Consider the following 23,472-nt stretch of genomic DNA (forward strand, 5'->3'; position numbering starts at 1 on the left):
CACAGCTACGAGACACCTCAAGGGTCGGCTGGCTGGGAGGAGGGCCACTCGACCCGCTGGACGGACAGGATCTGGACCAGTCACACGAGCGGGGCTCTGAAAGACAAAAACAGGCTCGGACAGTTATATTGACTGACACGGTTTGTCCCCAAACTGTTGACATGAGCAATTTTTTTACCTACAGCAGAATGTTTTTTCCACACAAACAATGACTAATTGTACACATTGTGTTTGTTTACATGGAGATTCAGCGGCACAGTTGGACAGCCTTGACTAATCGGGCCCAGCGTGGGCTCCAGTACAGATGCCTCCCCAAAGAGAGGCCTGCTGCCCACAGCGGAGGACAGACGCAAAGACATGCACTGCTCTGTGGATGAAACTTCCCGATTCTTGAGCCAACGACCTCGACAGGTCGTGTTGGTACAGAGTGTCAAGTGCTGTGTTCGCCAACCTTGCATAATCCCCACCCTTCTAGCGCTTCTGCTTCAGTATCCGACACATCCTCACTCACAAATCAATTAGTGCTCGTTAAAGAAGCCAGTGTTAGAGCACTAATCCTAATCCCACTGAGGGCTGCGGGAATGATCTGAAAAACAACTACAGTGGCGTGGTGAGACAGCACTCTCACCTTGCCTTTCATGTTAGCATGGCATGGTATGGACATAATACCACATTGACAATATTTCCACAGATTCTGCAGTTGTGATTTGAGTCCCAAAGGTCAAGTTTTACTTTAAATCTACAGCACCTACTGATGTGTGCTTGAAAAGCTTTCAGTAGCTCTACAATGGTAGATTACTTGAATGTAGGGCTGGGCGATATATTGTATAATATCAATATTTTGATATGAAACTAGATATCTGAGATTTTGGTTATCATTTTATTGTTAAATAACTTAAATGTTACTTCTTCCTGGTCTTAAAGGCTGAGTTACAATAAAGTGATGCAATTTTCTGAACCTATTAGCCTGGTTTGGCTGAGTAAAATGAATAATGACTGGCTTTACCTGCTCATCATATCTACATTACTTATTTCTGATTACACATTACATATCACGAATGATCATTACTGATTTGAAACATTATCTTACGCAAGCACGAATACTCATCCTCAAAATATTGTCACATTATCGCTAACAAGGTATTTGGACTAAAATATTATGATATTTGATTTTGTCGATATCGCCCAGCCCTACTGGAATGTCACCCATTGGACTTACAACTGATATTGTACAAGCTCACTATATACCGTCTATGGGCTAAAAGGCGGTGTCTCCCATGCATGCACTTATAGTAACTTTGCTTAGTGACTGTGTGCATTATAAAAATTAATTTAAAAAATGTAATTATTGCAACCTTTGCGATATGCATTGCGTTCATTCCCACTGAATTGTCAGTATGAATTCAACATACTGTTCAGCCGTGACATCACGTCAATGTATTTACACAGGGGAAACGCAATGCATCATGTGCACTCACATGTGTGCAGAGTACATCGGTTTCCGCAGCAGTCCTTTCCTCCCTCTCATGACTCACGCCTAATCCGCCAGTCAATCTGCCTCACACTCACCAGAGACAGGTTCATTAAACACAGCTTGTTAAGGTAGAGAGAGACAGAGGGAGAAAGGAAGAAGAGAGAGCAAAGAAGAAAAGATTAAGCACTTCAACAAGAGATGGGAGAGAGAGAGAGAGAGAGAGAGAGAGAGAGAGAGAGAGAGAGAGAGAGAGAGAGAGAGAGAGAGAGAGAGATAAATGATTGATGATTCATTGTGCAGTGCTATATAGATGACAACTCATTGTTCTGCACATGTAACTGTTAGGGCTGGGCAATATATTGACATTATATCGTTATCGTGACATGAGACTAGATATCGTCTTAGATTTTGGATAACGTAATATCGTGATATGGTATAAGTGTTGTCTTTTCCTGGTTTTAAAGGCTGCATTACAGTAAAGTGATGTAATTTTCTGAATTTACCAGACTGTTCTAGCTGTTCTATTATTTGCCTTTACCCACTTAGTCATTATATCCACATTACTGATGATTATTTATCAAAAATCTCATTGTGTAAATATTATGTGAAAGCACCAATAGTCATCCCTACATCGATATCAAGGTATTTGGTCAAAAATATATGATATGATATTTATATGATATATGATATTTGATTTTGTCCATAGCCATAGCCCAGCCCTACTTACAACTGAACATTTAGCCCACTTCGTAGACAATACCGATATATATAGGCCTATCGTGTATCGCCATTCAGCCTAAAAATACTGAGATATGATTTTTGGTCCATATCGCCCAGCCCTAGTAACTGTCAACTGTTTTTTTTTGCTTTGACAGCTGGCTGTGAGAAGAAGAGGATAATAAAGGTTTCTCTACTTTAAAAGAAGATATGTAAAACAAAAAGGAGGGAGGAAAGCCTCTGCTTGCAGCTGCAGATGATTTTTATCTGCATGTGGAAATGTGAACAGATGTGGGATTGACCCCTCTCGCTTTGCCTGGCCCCTATAATAACCTCATAGCTGATGGATATGGTTTATATAGATCAGGCCATAAAGACTCCGGTTAATCCCACAGAAGAGGAATTTAACTCCACGGCTCAGAGATGTGATCAGGAACACAAAATCAGGGGAAAAAATAGGAAAACAGTAATCTCTTGTGAGTAATGAATGGGAGGTATATGTCAAAAAAAAGGTTGAAATAACCTTGAAACCCTGAAATAACTTGAAAAATCCCATAGTTACTTTTTGCCCCGTATGTATGAGCAATGGCTGTACTTTACTTTGGGTCTAGCCTTTCACTTTAAAAGAAAAAAAAACTCCATCCCGCTCACCAGCTTGCATAACTGATTCAACTGGTCAGCTTTTCAAATACAAAACATAGCTGACAAGCTCGATCAGGTGTGTGAGTGTGAGGTGCTACATGACACAGCACCACGCATCAGGAATCCCACAGAGATTGAATTAAAACTTTCCAAGATGCAACCTGTTCTTCTTCTCCCATTGTCCAAGGTTTCACATGTATTTGTAATAGGATATATGTATGTTTTGTTTTTTTTTACAATGGGGAGAAATCAATCAGGCTTGTTTTAGCACTGGAGGGCCATATTGTACTCGAGCTGGGGTTTACAGTGGGAGAACTTGGCAACAGGCGCCTCCCTTCAACAAAGCAGAGGCCTTGACTTAGCACGCATATAAAAGAGACCCAGGGACTAGATGTAGACGAATCTTTCTTTCTTTCTTTTTTGTTTAACCGAGGCTGGGCTGAAATTCACAAGATGAGGAGCGAGCCAAAGAGAGAGGACAGAGCAAACTAAGAGGAGCCTGAGGGGGGAGAGAGAGAAAGCAGCCAACAGCGTGGTTAGACCATGTGCTTTCGACTTCATTGTCTCTCCCGCACGGATATCCCTCCTTTCTACATTATTTGAAATTTAAAAAACTGGCAGGACTGGCATGACATAACAGGCTCCAGTACGCCAAAGCAAGCATCTTCTAGTCCTCTTCCCCGACTCCTCTCTTATTTTTTATTCCACTGTGCAGCGTGCGCTTCAAACAGTGATGGCAGATAACAGCCAACAAATGGGACATTTTCTTTCCTGCCCATGGGGCATTAATATTACATATATACGGTATGTCCACATGCATGCTTGCACACACTTGAATGAATGCGAGAGGAGCTGCGGAGGCTAGCGTGGGGGTCGAGATGAGAGGAGCGGACAAGAGAATAAATAGGCGGTGGGCGGGTAGGGGTATGGGGGTCGGAGACAAGTATGGGAGGCATATATTTAGATCATCATCTAGGGACTAGGACTTATGGTTTGCATGGCTGTTCAGGCTCCCACGGGGAATGGCCTAGCACACATGCACAGCCCATAGACAGCCACAGGAGCCCCAGGGGGAGATAAATGAGCAGCCAGGCCGACTCAAGATGAGAGTAACCAAGGAGGACGGTGAGAGGATCAGCTAAGCAGACATGCCTACTAACTCAGTTGGCCCTGACACCCAAGTCACTCTCTACTGTCTTCCTCTTTGTTTGCCTCTCCTAATGTCAAGGAAACAAAGTCCCTTGGCCAGAAGTTATTGGCAGCATTTGTGCACACATCATCACCATTCCTCAACTATAAAAATAAAGTCTTAAAGGGGAATGCTGCCCATTTTCAGTAGTAAAATAGGTCTTTCTCTACCCTTTGCTGAGTACTTCTAAAGCCAGAACTACCAGGCTCAGCAGGGTCAGGCCACATGAGCTGCTTATGTACCTCAGATGCTAATTTGTCACGCCCCCTTTTCACTTCAATGCAATGTCAATGAAGTTTGGTCTAAGATATGAATCTGGCGATTTGAAAGCATACTGTGAACTGACCCAGCTGTGCTTGGCAATTCTGGCTCTGGAACCGATTTGAACTTTTTGCCTATGATCACAGTACTCCCCGGAGGGTAGAGAAAGACATACTTTACTGTTGAAATGGGCAGCATTCCCCTTTAAATTGGCATTTCTGCGAACTGGTTGCAAGAGAGGGGAACAGAAGCTGAAAAGTATTAGCTATTGACTAATGGTCCTCAGAGGCAAGATGTGGCTTAGCCAGTGTCTGTGAGGCAAAGGAAGGCCAAAACTTACTGCAGTAAAGGCAGACAGGAAAGAAGGATGAAAATATGTTGAGGAGAAGCTGAGCACATCTGGCGAGCATCTGTCCCAAAGGAGTGAGAGCAGAAGGAGCAGACGATAGGAAAGGTTGCCACACGCACACTCAACTAGACTGTGTTGTCTACTGGTCAAGGCCTTAACCTCTTAACCCCACTGAAGCACACAGCAAGGCTCTGCATTAGAGGATGAGGACCTCACATCTGCTCAGGAGTGTCATCAGGTCTATATGCCTGTTCATCCCTTTGCATCGGTCTGTTGAGGATGAGCGAGAGCTCTCTAGTCTTAACTGCACAACCTTGACTACAAATCCGCTCAAACCCAGCACTGTTAGGGGCAATATAAAGAATAGCAATAATATACAGCCATAAAAATAAAGATCTTATGAAGGATTGCATCAAGTTCTGCCACTGGTCTCTTCAAGCAGGAAACAGACTACAAGGTCGTAAAAATAGAGATCCTTTCACATTAAATAACCATACCTTACACTACAGGACATTTGTTGACATGCAATCAGAAATGGAAACACAGATACGAGTGCATGCAGCATTTAACAGTCAATGCCGTCCACCTCCGATATGATGGAGGTTCCTCCCTGATCATAGCTACATATGAACAACCTGAAATACCTGCAAAGAAAATGTTTTTTTCTTTGCATGGTTTATGCATTCATTTCATTGTTCAATTATGTTTTTTGTTAATTCTTAATTTAAACGCCTAATGTAGTTCTCCTACCACTGAAAAGGTGCGGTGGAGAGTTTTAGTCACTTGCTGGTCTAAACGCTGTTTCTAAAGGCTTTTCCATCCTGGCAGGAATATAATTCTGCGGGAAACTCCATACTTGTACTTTTGGCATGAAAATGGTCAATTTTAACTATATTGAATATAGGCACAAAATGCCTGCGATTTCTGTCTAAAAATATCGATACCAACGGTCAAACCGACGTCCTATAGAAATAATATGTTTGCCTGCCTCACAGCCATAAATAGGACACATGCAAGGCTGCATCCATTAGCATGTAGAGACTGTTCTCGGATCTGCTCCTATAGGACAGGGCCGTCATTGTAAATAAGAATTTGTTCTTAATTGACCTGCCTGGTTAAATAAAAAAATAAATAAAAGGACATGATAGCTTTTCTTAGATGCTAGTTCGTCAATACTTGGGAGTAGTTCTCAAACATGTGCCATCAAGGCCCAAGAGCAGGTTACTTTTCATTACAACCAATCTCTACGACAGCTGATTTCACTGATTTGCACACCTTCAACCAGAGAGGGGGACCTATGAAATCAGTGATTAGTGTATTGATTGGTTGCAATGAAAATGGCACATGGGCTGTGGCCACTTAAAGAATAGAAGAAGAGTGTTTGTGTGCCAGGCAGCATCTGTGGGATCATGTGATTGGCTTATCTTGACCACAACATTTGTTCACACCAACAGGTGCTTCCAAACATGGCCAGCACCCCACGGGCCTGAAGGCAGAGGTCCTGAATGAAAGGAACAAAATCTCTCCCCAAGAGCTTCAAACTCGGCCCTCAGTGCACACTGCTGCACTGCAAATCATTCAGGTCTATCTGCCAGTATTTTGTCACGCTGTCTGCATCAACTGCAAATAGATTTGTGGTTAATTGGTATTCTGGTACAACATCTGCCACTGAAGAGGTGCATGCAATGGACAGGTGACACTGGGAAAGAGGAAACTCTAAAGGTTTTAGCAAATCTGGGTCTTGCAGCACTGAGAACAATGATTTATAGTGAAACGGTTTTACTAATTTCTGAGCCTCAAGATCACGGTCAGTTGTGTCTGCTTACCACAGAGCCACACAACAATAATAGTACTAGGTTATCATTTCCTTATTCTCACAAACAGAAGTAGGCTAAGTTCCACCTGTAAGTAGGACCATTAAGGGTTATATTAAGAGATTATTCGATCGGACACATCAGGGAAGATCTTCTTTGAGGGAGGCGGTGTGGCCAAAAGAAGATTAAAACTCTGTAGTGAAGGGGTTAGGGATGGCTCGTTATTTACAGAGCCACTAAAAGTCTAAAAGATATAGGAGGGCCTCTCACAGTTTGTGTACTGACTACTCTGAAATCCACATTAGAAGTTACTTTATGTGGTGTTAATATGCCTGTGATAACCAGAATAACAAATACCAGTTGTAAGGACACTATGTATAAACTTGGTCGCAAATTATTCCTTATCTGAACATCAAGTTTTATTTGTACTATATTTTTTTAGATAAAGGAATGGTAGTTGTTTCCACTTCACTTGACAAAAGTGGACCAAGCAAGTTAAATCTTCATCTCCCTGTGAATGTCTGTGAGAATGGTCAATCACTCTATAGAAGTCAATAGTGGCTTTTCTGAAATGTTAAGTTCACAACATCTCCAATGGTAGGAGTGCTCACAACATTTAGAAATATGACTATAACTGGTCTATATCATTCCTCAAAAAGAAAAAAACAGTGACAACAGGTGAATATAGGCTAATTAACAGTTTGTCTCTGTGTTTATCCACAAGCACTGAAAAAGAAAAATAACAATCTTCTCTATAATACCAGATGCATATCTGATATTCAAACCGACTCCCAAAACTGTAGGCCTAGTTAAACTGGTTAAGGGGGTAGTGTGTAATACCGCACATAGGAAGGAAACCGATCTGGGGGCCGGATGACTCCACGCGGCTCATCGTTGCCTTAGTCTGTGGTATCATGGATGGCAAGAGTATTGGGTCAGCAAACAACAGAATGCCCCAAGCATCAATGTGGACCCAAAAAAAACAGGCATGCAGTGTTACGTAACAGTATCATTTTTCGTAACTTGACTGCCAAGCGGTTAGGGATAGCTCATTCTGTACACAAACCACTAGCAGTCATAAAAGCACATCAGGCTCCGGGGAAAAAAGGTCATCTCAGTTTCGAGATTCGCAAGTAGGCCTCTGCTCTCGTGCACTAACTGAGCAAGACCGGGCAATGAAATCATGTGCAAACATGCCCTGAGAAAAGAGGTGTCTGCATAACAACGAGTGCCAACGTCCTTGTCATGGCAACCCCTCCTGCGCCCTGGCCATTCATCGCGGGTGCAGCTGGTACACGTCTCTATGGCTGTTCCCTTAGGTCTGACTCCACTGGGACAGACTGCTGAGGAGAGAAAAAAAACAACATCCTCCTTCCTCCCACTTTTTCTTCTTGTCTTTCTTCCCTGTGGCACTCATGCAGTTTCCATAGCGCAGCATTCGTCTCTACCTATAACCAGCCCCTCAGGGACAGGGACATAGCAATGACAACCATGGAGACAAAAACAACCAGGTGAACCCAAAACAAAACTGGGGCAACAGGTTATACACGAAACACACGGAATTCAACACGAAAACCTCTGCAACAGTTTGGGCCTAAGGAGATCACCAGTAGTTGTTCTGAGGGAACGCTACGCTAATATTGACAGACATAAGATGGGAGTAGGAGAACATTGAGTCAGAAAATGTAAGCCATGTCAGCATCATGGCAATGTCCTTTCCCATTGCTACAGCAAAGCTGACTCATGCCCAACGTGCTGTGCCAAATAGTATGACAGCCAAAGCCACAAGTGCGGTGTGTGTGAGCACGAAGACAAAACCAGCAACTTCAGTTCAACAGTGAGAAGTAGGGTAACCACAGGACAAAATGAGTTCCTTAAAGAGACATTCTTCTGGGAAATTGCAGTCCAATCTGTAGACCTTGTAGCCCCGAGACCCGGTGCCTATAATAGCGAACCCAGTCTTTCTTCATTCTTAAGGGTAGCTGTAAACCTATGGGACTTGCTCAACAGTGCAAGGTGTGAAAAGTTGTACACAGTGCGCAAGTTTCCTCTGAGACTGAGAAGTGTTACTGGGAATTTACACAAAGCCACAAAAAGTATATAGGCTGCATCATCCAGACCATACAGGAGTTGTGTGACATTCAGACAAAGATAACATCCCATCTGTCTGTAGATAAAGCTATTAGAGCCCTCTCCTTTTGAAAAAGAGTAATCGTCCTGCCTGCCCCTCCATAGTACAAGTACTATCGACTCAATCAATCTGACAGTTCAGAGGGGGAGGGGGCCGACAGGGCCTTTTGTTCTGCTGAGGGAAACATACAGAATAACAGACGATGAAAGTTGTTTAGCTAACCCACCGAGAGTCAAGGTTCCAAGAATAGAATAAATTGGCCAAATAAATTACAATCGAAACAGTTTCAACATTTCCTGGTCTCTTGACGTTGAACACGAAATGTTTAATCAGGTTCGCAAACTCAAAGTCCTCATCGATAGTTAGCTATTAATGAACTCTTGACCAATTCCTCTTATCGTCAAACCAGCCAACGTCGCACACCCACCAACAAAAACTAACTTATAAACTATTATCTGTCTCGTTTCAACAGTATCGTAGAAACTAAATTAGGTGGCTAGCAGAGAGACTTTCTAAAACGTCTATCCACGCATTGCGGGGGGCTAAGGGACTGACCAAGTTGAGCTAACATTAACTAGCTTGTGACAAGTGTTGGGTGTGTACCTGACGTGAAAACATTTAACTTAACAAATAAACCCCGCACTTTATGAATAAAAACAGAGAAAACAGTGTTGCAGCCACTGTGTAAGCAGACAGACGTTTATCATCCATCAAGAGGGGGTTATGGGACTGACTATAACTTGAGCTAACCTTAACTAGCGTGTAAGTGTTGTGTAACTAACGTGAAAAATATTTACTCAAAACAATACATGTTTTTGACACTTTACATCCATAACCTGGACAGAGAAAACTGGTGTTCTTGCCCGCAATTCCCGACCTGCAACTACAACTGATCCTCTCCAGCTGTGAGGAGAAAGACAAGCCAAGCTAGCCGCTGCTGGTTAACTGACGTTAGCTAGCTAGCTAGCTACCAGCCACAGCCACACACACACAACACACACACACACACAATGAATACGTTTTTAGTGTAGGTTAGCATTGTATTTGGCGGTTTTATTCTTACCCGAAGAGCTTCTTTTGTTCCATAGTTGGTTAGGTAACTGTTAGCTGTCGATATTCCCACCCTCCTCCGTTGTTTGGATATGTTTGGAAGTTGATGCTGTAGGATGTGGTGTGCTGGACTCCTGTGAAGCGACTGAGCATTTCCACTACGGCACGGCAGCAGTGGCAGGAACCGTGGATTCTCTCCGCCCTCCTTTACTGGATAACACACAAGTTTTTACTCACACGTTTTACACAAGTTTTTCCCGTGGATGGAAGGGTGGCTGGATGTCAGATCAAAATAACAAATTACACTATTTGCCCAGCTATACGGGAAGCTAAAGCAATTAGGCTTTCTGGTGGGCAAATTATGTGTAGTGTATGGTAGCAATAGTAGTAGTATTCTTTATTTATATAGCACTTTTCAAAACGGTTAAAAACGCATTACAAATGACAAACACACACAAGACCAAAAGCAAAATCAATAAAACAAGAAATAAAGAAACAATTAAGCCATAAAATGGGTAGGGGGAGGGGCAACAAAATAATAAAAGGTAATTAAATAACAGCAAGTCTATAAAATTAGTTTTAAAAGACGATTTTAACATGATACTGATCTAGCAAGTAGTAGTCATCATAGTAGGCTAGTAGTATGATAATAAAACTAGTAGTAAAAGTTGTAGCCTAGTAGTAGCTAGTATATAACATAATAGTATTAGTAGTATGATATATACGTTTATACGTACATGTCTGTAGATTTATTAATTACCCCGCCTTCTGTACACTTGATAATGTAAACACTTGCACGTTTTACAGCCTGTAAATTAGTAAATGTTGATATTTTCACATGCTATTCATTCATACATTTTCGTGGTATTCAATTTTTCCCCCTAATTTGTTCTGTATTGATTTTTATCGGTCCAGTTATGTTAAATACCATTTATTTACTCGATCTGTTCTTATTTGCATCTATACCATGTTATTATTATTATTATTATTATTATTATTATTATTATTATTATTATCATTATTAGATGTGAGCGTTTAAACAAACTATATGCATTCTAGAACGGGGTTCGCTTTCTGGTTAAAATTAAAACAAAACAAACACAAACGAAAAAAGCATTTCACGCAGAAGATTAATTTTCAATCAAGGTAAGATCATTCAGTATTGATAATTGCCTCTTCGTTGATAATTTATGTTATGTTTCACAGTCCTAAAGCTTTGACCATGTATTTCCAAGACAACCTTGTCTTGCTACATTAAAAGCCTAAAGCCTCACTTTATTCCGTGGGTGCCAACATGCTGAATTAGATTTTTCCCCCTTATGTATTTTCCCGGCCAGAGGTCAACAGGTTTTCCAGTTCTCTCCACTATGGCAGTCAAGCAGTACCAGCTATTTCCTCGTAGGCGCTCACTGGCCCAATCCAGCGTGGAGGCCTTGGTGTCAGCCTTGTGGTGGGACTTCTTCCCGAGAAAGCACTTTGGACCAAACCACAGACTGGACCATGTCTTTGCCAGGTTGTCCCAGCACGCAGAGCAGGCAACCTTGCCACTCTGCCCCTACTTTTTTGACCAAGTCACTGACCGCCTTCCTTACAGAAACCAAGCAAAACACAAGTGGGTACTACTACTGTTTTCCATGAACTAATGTACATCAAATAATGTAGGTCAGGGCTTCCCAAACTCTTTCCTTGTGCCAACTTCAAATTAATTTCAACTATTCCTCATTTTGCTGTGGACCCCCTGGAGCTCCCCCAAGGACCACTGGGGGTCCCTGGTCCTGTTTGGGAACCACTGGTGTAGGTAACGTTTCAGCCTGGCTATGTTTTCCCATAGGACTAATGGACAAAGGTGATGCTTGTGTGTTTGTTTTAATGATGCATACTGCAGCTTGGACATAATCCACTTGTCAGGATGCTGCAATAAATAATCTTCCTCCATCTTGTGGTCTAAAGGGAGAGCTGCAACCTCCAGCTGCGCTGCTTTGACTCCTGGGCAGACGAAAAACTAGAGAGACGGAGGAAGGCCAAGGAGAGGCAGCAGAGACGACTCACTGGAGGCATCTATTTGTCTCGACTCTGTGACCTCCGAGACACTGGCAGGAGCATATCCACAAAAGAGTATATTTATCAGATGTATGGCTACCGCTGACGATGCCTGCCACCCTCCAGTATTTTAGCCTTTACTCAAGGGATCACAAATTATAAACACTGTTCCTCCCAAGATCAATACCTGAGTATACATCTGATGTCACAGTGTTAGGCCCAAGATACATGGGTAACATTTTGAGTCATGTGTGAGTAATATTGTTAATGTTTTACCTTTTTGGTTTATACTTTTCTCCTTATGACACACCATTTTATCCATTTTGTCCCAGTAGCCAATTCCCATTGCTGCTGAGCGCAACACTGCTCATCCCGATTGCCTCAAAACATTGCTTAAGCAATATCACTTTAATCACATAGAAACATATTAATGCCAGGAACCATTTAAATAGATTTTTGTCTGTCTCAGTTCAGTTCATTGGCCACCTACATTGCCCAAAAAGTTGCTTAATGTACAGTATCACCATCCTTAAGGCAATGCTACACCTACAACTTTTTAACAACAATGATCACACCATTGAGCAACCACTGACCACAAGACTAGTCATAACTGAATACTAGTTTTCTAATTAAGCTACTTAAGATGAATCAAAAGCCATATATTTCAATGTGTAAAAACAGTGAGGGTCATTTACTTTTTATGGAAAACATCTTTAATGGATATTTTTTAAGTAATGTTTCATCAAGTGAGTACATATAGATACAAATGCTCCGTTGTTACTCTAGCTACAGTCAGGGTCAAATATACTCAGGAACCTCCAGAGTGCCTGTAAAACATTGTATCACACAGTAGTGTGTCTTTTCAAGGCTGCAATCACAGGACTCAAGTTGGCATTAGGCCTCGTGACGCAGTGAGTAAATTTAGTCCGAGGTCAATACAAGTCAGAGTCTGGGAATTCACAAAAGGTACATTGTAGATACAGACACATACATAAATCAAAAACAAACTTCTGTGTCTGAACATTTCTTTTTCTCTGGGGTGGAAGGGGTAGGGGGGGGGGGATGAACTTTCTGTCTACTTGTAGAACTCGTGCTCCTGCTCGTCCTTCTTGATGACGGTCTTGTAAGCTTTCTCGAAGTCTTTGGCCAGGACGATGTACCTGTTCTCACGCACTGCCAGCATGCCAGCCTGTGACAGCAGAAGAGGAAATGATCAGAAATGAAAAAAAAACAAAAACGTATTCTCTAAACAAAGGACAGAATCATGACATTTTCAATCCAGTTTCTTTTCCGCTGCTACAGTGAAAAGGAAAACTAATATCCACATAGCTCACCTCCTGGCAGATGGAGTTAATATCAGCTCCAGAGATCTTGTCCGGTCTGGCCACATCTGCACATCAGTTAAGGACAAACTGTACAATAACACCGAAATACATGCAAAATGTCTACAGATATACAGGGAAACGTGAAGCTACGCAGTGTACCTAGAAAAACTCACTAGTGGGGCGCAGATTCCCATTCAAAACTCTATTACAGATCGTCAGTAGCCTGGTATCCAGCCCCTATGAATCACAGTTTTCCGCACTCTTTGAATTTGCATGGCGATTCATAATCACATTCACAAATCATTCATTCATTCCTTATGAATCGCCATGCAAATTCGAAGAGTGCTGAAAACTGCAATTCATAGGGACTGGATACCAGGCTAGATCGTCAGTGAGCCGAATGTAAACACCTATTGTGTATTTTGACTAGCGTCTCATTTCACTATTGTCATTCTGATGTCGACTCAGCTGTCGGAATAAATGGTTAAGAATAACTTTGTATTGCTCAAATACTCAAAACTGTAACCTACAAGTACCCAGATGGCCTATGTGCCTCTGTACCTTAGTTGTGACACTACAGTAAGATAAACCAAACAAAGGCTAGGCTGCAGGTCTGGAGAGAAAAAAAAAAGCATTACCTATGTTACGCATGTTTCAAAGTTGCTTGAAATGCGATAATGACGTGCTCAACCGAGTGAATCAAAGCCAAACATCACGGCTCATTTAGTCTACAGCGGAACAACTGAGCTGGACAATAGCAGGGAACAAGGATGTAAATATTTAATCAAAAACACCAGAATAGTATTGCTGGGTTTCTGCCGCCTGCCTCTTTGTTCTGAACAGGAAGAGATTAGACGACGATCCGGCTTGCTTTTCTATACTTGTTCGACTGGAAAACATTGCACTGAAAAAGGTAAATTCTTACACACAGTCCAACATTTATTCTGTCACCACAGCAACCGACTTCGACTCCAAGCTATTTTAAGCGGTGTTGTGTGGAGTGTGACAATGTGCTTAGTGTAAAAACTGACTTTTTTCAGCATGTGTTTTTCATTGTGCATTATCTACAATAGTCTTACTGGGACTTTAGCATCCCTAACATTCATCTTTCTTCCAATCATCGCACAGAGGACTTCTCAATATATATATATAGACTGGAATAGACAAACAACACACACACCTTATTGCATTGTTATTATTAAGTGGACAGAGACAGGAAAGACTGGGACAGAGAGGAGGATGACATGCGACAATGGTCCCACCGCGTTTAGGCCTACATGGTGCATGGCTTGGCCCACCGAGCCACCAGGACGCCCAACCAAGCGTTTTTGGATCAGAAAACAACTGAGCACGCAGCCTGAAGCGGTAGAACATTTTGGCACCACGCAGCCAGCAGTAGAATAAAATGCCAAATCCACACAAACCACTGCATCAACAAAAATAAAACAACCACTATCGTAAAAAAACTCAACAATCGAGAGGTGGAAGATGGACTGGTTGGGAACAGAGATTTGGGAACAGTCTTAGTGGTACAAATTGAGTGTTTATTTGCCAATATGCAATTCAACTGGCATATTAACTGCCCCCGAAAAGGACCAGAATATCCCTAAAAAAAAAAATTAAAAAAAAAAAATCGATCACGGTGGCAAAAAATGCCCTCTGAAGAAAGTTAATTTCTTACCCTGATGCACAAACACACACACACACATGCCTTTGTCGGGCCAAAAGGATACAGTCCTCCAGGTCAACCTCCTCAGAGAGATTCATTTTACTGGTGATGGTGGAGAAGATGAGGCGTTTCTGCCTGCGGTCGGGCAGAGGGAACTCAATCTTCCTGTCCAGACGGCCGGGACGCAGCAGGGCCGGGTCCAGCGTGTCCGCCCTGTTGGTGGCCATGATCACCTGAGGGGGGGGGGAAGGGGTGTCACATGTCAACGGAGGTCACATGATCATGGTAGTAAACGCAAAAGGCATGATAATGTGGTATCTAGGGCATGGGTTCTAAAACCTTTTAAATTGGTTTAAGACACAGAACCCCATTGAAGATGATTTTAGCATGAAAATCACCACCTGACAAGGCTTATGCGTGCTATCATTTAGTACAGACTGTGTTTGACTGCATAGTTTCTTATGCGCCTCACATTTCCCTTAAAATCTACAGTCAAGGAAGAAGATGCATTCATATTTTTGAGTTAACAAGAGAAATACCACCCCAGCTAAATTACCCTTTGCCCGGACCTTTCTTTGAGAGCCACCTATCTAAGAAAGCAGGAATTAACTTCACAGCTGCACAGTTTCTGAAGAAACAAAAATTTTGCTTTTTATGATTATTTTTTGGGCATTTTTACCTTTAATTTATAGCTGACAGTGAAGATAGAAAGGAAAAATTGGGGGAAAGAAAGGAGGATGACATGCAACAAAGGTCCCAGGCGGGATTTGAACCCAGGACGTCACAGTTAGCCTTAGACCACTGAGTCACCAGAACGCCCAAGAAATATAGAAAATATAGTTCCTAGACAGTAAACCTCCGTAACGACCAGAGCCTTTCATTGTCTGAGTCAGAGAAGTGCTGCACCTATAAATAGCTTGTGGGCAAAAGGTCCATTTGAAGATCGGAAGATTATCCACATAAACCGCTGGAGTGCTTCCTAAGCTGAACGGACGGACGTAAGCCATGGAGAACGGATGGCTGATGGGACGCATTACTGGGATCACGAGTCAGCGCATAAGACGACGGAGAGGCCACAGGGGAACAGCAGACAGCTGCCTCAGACAAGTTGACTTGGCTCACCTTGACGTTGACGTTCTGGTCGAAGCCGTCCATTTGGTTGAGCAGCTCAAGCAGGATTCTCTGCACTTCCCTGTCAGCTGCAGGAGAAAAGGAGGAGGTCAGTCTGTCGAATTTTACGACAACGCTATTGTGGAAACAGGGATGTGATCGGGACAGCACAAAAATATCTGGAAATCAATAAAATCAGTGGCTGTTGCCCAAAAAGCTCAAATCCAAAAAAGAAAGAACCTAGAGCGAACCTGACGAAGCAACGACTTGTGAAATGCATTGTTTCCTCCTTTGGTTTTCTAGTCTACAACCATTCTGTAGTCTATTAATAAAAAAAAGTCGATCTAATTCCTTCTGGTGTGCGCTGAATTAGCCAAGCTTTTTGACTTTGACCCTAAAAAGAAACCCAAAAAAAAACAAAAAATCACATCCATTTGACATCAATTATTCTCCTAGTCAAACCATGGCCATTACCTGGTTAGCCCATAACTTCTCATGCTACTTGTTGCTTACATGACAGAAAAAAAACCCTTTAACACAGCTTGAAATTAGTTTCTTGGATATCCTATGGTATTATGAGTTTGTTTAACAATAGTCCAACCAAACAAAAACAAAAAAAAACATCAGGCTGAATGAGATCCATCCATTCATGTGTGGTTGCATTTCAAAGTGGAAGCACTTGGAACATTATTAAACCGTTTCAAAGTGACTCACTTCCAATATCAACACAGTGTTTCTTGCTAAACAGCCATGTTATTTAATTGAACACAGTGGTGATGGCAGAAAAAAAAAAACAGGAAAAACAAGCCGCTTGCTACCATCACTCTACTGATGCTGACCAAAGTGAGACATCAAGCTAGCTGAGTCCATCTACTGTATGTTTACCAACATACAGGATCTGATGCAAGTATTCCATGTGCTATTTGGGGTGACCACTTATGTATAAAGCTAGCTTGAATGTCAAAGGAAAGGTGGGGTGGGTGAGAGTGGGTGTGTCATTGGGGTTTTGAGTAGGCACCTCCCATCACAGATAGTTCATTGATTTAGGCCCACAACAGTAAGTTTTGCTGTCTTAGAACCAACCCCCTCCACACCTAACAACACTGCAACTTAAACTGCCAAATATCACAACAGTACAGTTGATTTACAGCCGAAACCCATCAGCTAGTATTTAATTAACAGAAGGAGGCTTTAAATACTGTTTAACTTTGCTTGTTCGCTGTGAGAGCCAACATGAAAGCAAACATGTCATTAACGAGATTCCCTTTGGAGATGACAGCCATCATGTCAGTCTAGGGAAAAAAGTCTGCATTGCCTGTTAAGAAACTGATGGTACCGTATAATCTTCACTAAATAATTACTGATTTGCTTTGTATGGGTCTATGCGCGAGCTACAACTGAAGCAATGGTTCGTACCTCCAGTCTGCGCGTCAAAACGCTTAGTGGCGATGGCGTCGATCTCGTCAATGAAGATGATGGCCGGGGCGTTTTCCTTCGCCAGCCTGAAGACGTCACGTACCATACGAGGGCCTTCACCCAGGTACTTCTGGACAAACTCAGAGCCGACCACACGGATGAACGCCGCTGGGAGACACAGGGAGATCAGAGATGGATAAGTTAATGTGTCTACTATACATATCCCTAGTCAATAATCATTCAGAAAAATATCTACTCTAGGTATCTCTTGGGCAATAAGCACTGATTTAAGTCAAGAAACGATGTAGGCTGAAAATGGCTTGTGGTCTCACAAAGGAAGACACAGCAGCACACAATATACCCATTAAAACAGTAGAATACTATATATATACGTATATATACAGTGCAGTGTCAAGTGCATATAATGCCTCTGGTGTGGTGGGCCTACCTGTAGTGTGGTGTGCCACGGCCTTGGCCAACATGGTCTTGCCACAACCTGGAGGTCCGTACATGAGGACACCCCTGGGTGGGTCGATGCCAATCTGACAAAGGAAAGAGTCGTAGATGAAGATAAGTAATGGACAGCTCAGTTCCGTCTCCGTATCCAGGACAAACTATCAAATATCAAGCATGGGGTTCCGCCACATTTTTGCTAAGCAGATATTTCCGTGACTGTGACATAGTACACAATGTCCATGTTGAAATGTCACATTTTGCGCTGAATATCTGAATGGAATGTCCGAGGTCTTTTTGGGCTGGATATAACTTTTATTTTGGACTTGTATAATCAGGAAATTTGTTATTAAGTAATGGGCTGGTTGAAGTAAAGACTATGACAAAACCTCCATGACATTTCCCTTTAGACTTCAAAATTACAATTTCCATATACCGTGACTTTCCCAGGTTTTCCATGCCTGCAGCAACCCTGCTGGTAACAAAAGAGGGAGAGCTTGAACACACCTGTTTATAGAGCTCAAAGTGTGTGAGAGGCAGCTCCACTGCTTCTCTGACCTCCTGCTTCTGAATGTCCATACCGCCAATGTCAGCGTACATCACATCTGGCTTTTGGTCTGGGAGAGGAAACACAGAAACAAATGACAGTCTAGTTGGCCATAAAGACACGGACATTCAACATGAACTGAATACATTGTCATTGTATTATATGTATATTGTGTTATTTCAGTGCTAATCATTTACACAGAATGCCAAACAATACCCTAATACATCACTTATCAGTAGTTGACACAGCTTCCACGCTCTCCGCCCCCTTAATGTCACATCTTAGCAACTCATAAAATTGCCACTTTCCATGTGTATCTACCACTTTGTTGGGTCGTTCATGCGCTCTGAACATGTAATTACGATATATCCGACAGCGCCTGAATGCAGCTTTAGTTCCACGAAACGTCTCTCCACAAATCGAAAGGCAAGCTCTCCATATCATCTCTGGTTGATAATGACAATTTTTCCCCAGCTCAAGTCATGGCTGAGAAAGATTATTATTAACCTGACATAGATCATTACTTTGTTATGCGACAGTTTCCTACTGCACTTTGTTGTTTATTACATTCGGCTATCGTTTGACCCCTGACAAAGTGAACAACACTGAATTCAGTGTGTAGGTCAATACATCATCGTAGTGCAATTTTAACTCTAATTAGCAAATGTTGGCTTGAATGTGTGATCTAGCCAAAGTGCATTAATCAGACAGTTTCCAAAGAACCTGATCACCAATGAGAGTCGAAAGGGTTTTAGGCGAGGGTGACCGCAGTTTTTAAATGCAGTTCTACAAGCTCTGCTATTCTAAAATGGAATAACCTTTACGAGAAATCACCTACATTCTTTAATAGCTTCAGAAAATACAAAAAAATGGCATTTGTATTTTTTTCTTGGGTAAAATCAAAATGTCAAAGACTTGGCTGGATTTTAAGGTCACACTTGTGCACCAAGGGAAAACATTCAGTGACACTACTGGGGGAAGTCGTCAAATGTGACTGCTACACTGATAAGGTTTGTCTTCAGCTCTTTCTTTAAAATGTCTACAGACTGTGCAGCCTCACATCCCTCTGGGTGGGAGCGGTACTGAGTGTTTTACCTGACGTCAGCATCATGATGCTGCTGTCAGCCTCTGGAGGGAGCACGTCCACCAGGGCGTTGCTGTGCTTGTGCAAGGCCACCGAGGCGTTGGGCTTCAGCAGCTCTCTGTCGATGGTGCTCAGGATGCGCACATAGTAGTTGGACCCTGAGAGACGGAAAGGGACGGTGGAAGAAAAAAGGAGGAAGAACACATGGGAGGAACTCATTACAGATTTAATACGAATGTTCCACATGTCTAAGCTGGCTGTACTTTGTGAATAATTAAAAATTTGATTGTGCATACAGTACATCGCTTCCAGGTTCTCTCATCATACGCTGAACAGCTTAACTCGACAAGGCATTAACATATGCAGCTAGTATGCACCATGTGCTATTGCATTAATTCTTAATTTTTAAATTTGATTTACATTTTTTTGAAGAGTCAATGTATTATCTATTTATTTGGGGAATCTTCATGCTAGTAAGCAATTCATTATACCTTGATACAGAGGCTGACCCTGAAACCAAAACTTGAGCTCAAGCTCTGGAGCTACCTGTCACCAGAATAATGAATAACATCAAATTGTGACACACAGACCACAAAAAATTTCAAAGAAAGCCCAACCCAAATATGAAATACAGTATTTGTAAAAAATAAATAAACAAGATTAATTTCACCTCAGGTGATACATCTGTCTCATTCAGAGCCCTCAAATTCCAAAATATACTGCATCACCCATCCCATAGAAACCAATGTGCAGTACATGCAGTGCTCTATAGGAACTGTAGACAGGTTTAAAGGGAATTGACTCTCCACTCTTCATCTATCTTCTTCTATCATAAATGAGGTATCTGACCTACAGTCTAGTCTCTGTGGAAACTGCTATATTAAACTTACATGCACAATAGTACTATTCTGATTCAACAAACAACAATGTTGAGAAATTAGGGATGCCCCAACAGCAGGCTAAAACAGTATGTCAGCATATGTATACAATATTAAAATCTAATACCAAAAGCCACATGTAAGGGGTTAGAAATCAAAGCAATGCCACTTGCTTTTCTGCTTTTTCACACATAGATTGGTACTCAGTAAACACAGCTTTTATACAAGTTTAATACTTGAATTGGTATCGATAGACAGTGAAAAGTGTCTTCAGTACAAGAAATACCAGTGTTTCCCACAGAATTCAAATCTATTTGTGGTGGTAGGTGGGTTGCCCGGTTATTGTTACATTATCTACTCTGTTTTACTGCTTAGCAGCTCCCTGGTACAGACTGTCCTGCTCCTCCTCAGGACGAGTCCTTTTCCTTCTTTGAAAATATTTTTCAATATTAATCTGGATTGAGGGAGAATACATTCAGTGTCAAAAAGTTAATATTAACGTTATCGGTATATACACTGACTAGCAGCTAGACCGTGCGCTAATCTCAGAAACCCAGCTGAATTCCAAGTAACGTTAACTGTTCTTCTTTTCGGGAATTCAGCCGGGTGTCTTCTTGGCATGGAAAAAAATATCCCTCATACCCGTGTGTGTAATGGGAGGCGAACAGACAGGTCCAGTGAGCGAGCGAGCGAGCGCGAGAGAGACAGAGACCGAGTGACAGAGAGAGAGAGAGAGCGAGAGACAGAGAAAGAGAGCGAGAGAGAGAGAGCGCACAGAGCAATTAGGGGCTGAGCAAATCAATGCGCTACACGCAGTTCTACAATTAAAGATTTTTAAAACAAAATATATTGTGGTGGTCAGCGCTGATATTGTGGTGGGCCGCCACAAAGTTTTCTATGTGTGGGAAACCCTGAGTACTGTATAAGTCTCAGAATATTTTAGGTTGATTTTCCCTTTAACGGTACCTGTAGTGGAGCCAACAATGGCTGTGTTCTGGTCTACAGCCTCAAGGAACTGGCCAATGACAAGTGGGATGCTCTGTATCCTCTTCACCTCCTCCTGGGCGTGGAGGAACTCCTTCTTCAGGTTCTTCTGTTCATCTTTGATGTACTCCTCCTGCACCTCCAGGAACTCCAGCTCCTGCTGCAGCTTCTGCATCCACACAACAAAGAGAGAGGAGAAGGGTGAGAGCCTGCCAGAGTTCATAGATGCGGGTCATCCCTTTCAAAGAGGTTTAGGTGATCATGTTGTCAGAATGGTTTGTGTGGAGATAGAGAGATGAAGAATCACTATGAGCTCAGTATACCATACTACATAGTTTAAGAACAAACACTGGAACCTATGTTGAAGGTCAAAGCAAGGAAGAGACACTGCTGGAACTAATTCAAAGGCCTTGTGCAAGAGAAGGATATAAAATATATAGTATGTTTTCGGGGCATCAATTTTAAGGCTCCTCCCCAAAATATTGTCACATTATCAATATCAAGGTCAAGCGCAACTAGGTCTAAAATAATATATTTGATTTTGACAATATCACCCAGCCCTAACCGAAGGTCGTACAAAATGGTGTCCTTATGATAGCATTAGAACTTAAAATGGTGAAGTGTATATAATTTGCAACATGATCATGAAGGAACAATGTAGGAACTGTTGAAAGAGGATGTGTAGGCATCAGACCTTGTATCTGCTGTAAAGATCTTCCAGATCCTCTGGTTCTGGAGCCAGGAAGGACAGACCCGTCTGAGGTCTGGAGCTCAACATTGCTGGCACGTCGTCCTGTATACAAGATGACATTAATGCAACACACAATTTAACATGGGCAAAATAATGTTACACAACACAGCAGTGAATTTGCTCAGTATTTCACTCAGATGAGCAGTCAGGCTAATCATATTTGTGAAAAAGGTTATTTTCAGCTCATGAACAAAGGGCAGAAAAACACTGACAAACACCCAGCCTTAGATAGTTAGGCATCTATCACGAATCTTACAAAAGAGACATAAACAACTACCGTTAGCTAGCTAGCAGCTAATTAGGCAAATGTTAGCCAACCAATACCAGCTTGCAGAAACCAAGCTTAGATATTTCAGTCTGCTTACGAAGTATTTGTAAACAATAAACACACGCTCCAAACGTCCAAGATCAACCTCTGGAGAATATAAATTCGTACAACTCCCATCTACTTTATAACAAATCTTCTTCGAGCTTTGCCAGCATCATGCTAACGCTTGTAGCTAACGTCAGCTAACTTGCATGACATAGCAATTGCACAGAAGAGAGAATGAATTGGCACGTTTACGGTTCAGTAATGTAAACTGACATTTACCAAAAGACTACAACAAATGGCTATCTATAACAACACTTGAACGCCCGTATTTAAAAAGCCTCGTCGAAAAAATACATCTATTTCAATTCTCAGAGTCGAAACAATCTTTACTAATTCATACCGGGTTCTTCTCTACAGCTACGATATCCTCCATGTTGAATTTTGCCTGCCGACTGTCAATGACGTTTTGACGTAATACGTAAGCGGATGGGTGTATGGGTAATGGAGTTTGTGGCAAAAACAAAAAAATTAAACGCAAAAGTAAATTATTTTTTATTGCATTGATGACTTTGCATTGAATCCAAGAAAATGTGGTGACAAATGAATACTTATGATATAATGATTTATGAAACAAATCAAATAATAGTTCAAGAAGTAATTTTGGAGCAGTGAAGTGTAGTAGTGAAGGGTGAGCCCACCTAAACTCAGTTAACCCAGCTTTTCATTCCACCTTTTTGTGTAGAATTCTTTACAGTTTAACGTAATAGTATGCATAAGAGTAGGTGGTCATAACAGCATAAATGAATGCAATCTCTTAGTGGTAGTGGTAAATGCATATATTACCACTATCGCTGTTTGGGAAAAACCTGCTCATCACACAGTGCTGACCAACTCGGGGATGAAGGGTAGGCTGATGTAAGGGAAAAATGAGCTTCACCCTTGTGGGTCAAAATGAATGAGCAAAGTTTCAGAAGTCTTCCATGGATTCTTTATTCAAACATGCATGAGAGAAAACCTTAAGCACACACACTCAAGTGGGCTGCAGGATATTCTCTGACAAAGGGTAGAAATGTCAGTTTCTTTATACACTTCAGTACGTATAGTTGCTTTGTTCATCCTTTTCTAAGAAATCAATATATGGCTAATGTAGCTAATATGCACGCTTCAAACTAGTCAAAACAAGTTCTACAATACACACCAACATAAAGTCTATTCTTACATGATTGTCTCTAACAATGAACACTAGTCTGAGGGCTAAACTTCTAATATTATGCG

General features: G+C 41.8%; 1 protein-coding gene across 2 annotated transcripts; it reads right to left on the reverse strand.

Annotated features, from left to right (window-relative positions):
- Positions 1-12,352: 12,352 nt before the first annotated feature.
- psmc4 (proteasome 26S subunit, ATPase 4) lies at positions 12,353-22,642 on the reverse strand. Of its 2 annotated transcripts, none has more exons than XM_071520311.1 (11): positions 22,598-22,642; positions 21,828-21,926; positions 21,116-21,209; positions 19,283-19,429; positions 18,148-18,257; positions 17,636-17,729; positions 17,188-17,355; positions 15,784-15,860; positions 14,726-14,894; positions 13,002-13,057; positions 12,353-12,856 (listed from the first exon to the last, which is right to left on the reverse strand). In XM_071520311.1, the coding sequence occupies exons 1-11, from the start codon at positions 22,628-22,630 to the stop codon at positions 12,743-12,745; spliced, it is 1,161 nt and encodes a 386-aa protein (XP_071376412.1). In that variant the 5' UTR covers positions 22,631-22,642; the 3' UTR covers positions 12,353-12,742. The 2 variants fall into 2 exon arrangements, with proteins under 2 accessions (XP_071376412.1, XP_071376411.1); XM_071520310.1 differs by having other exon boundaries at positions 12,355-12,856; positions 21,116-21,302.
- Between the last annotated feature and the right edge of the window lie 830 nt (positions 22,643-23,472).

Source organism: Centroberyx affinis, unplaced genomic scaffold (assembly GCF_046629955.1).
Source record: "Centroberyx affinis isolate AG114_WGS23_722 - 3 ecotype Tasmania unplaced genomic scaffold, CSIRO-AGI_Caff_v1 ptg000792l_1, whole genome shotgun sequence".
In the NCBI taxonomy this organism is placed as follows: domain Eukaryota; kingdom Metazoa; phylum Chordata; class Actinopteri; order Beryciformes; family Berycidae; genus Centroberyx; species Centroberyx affinis.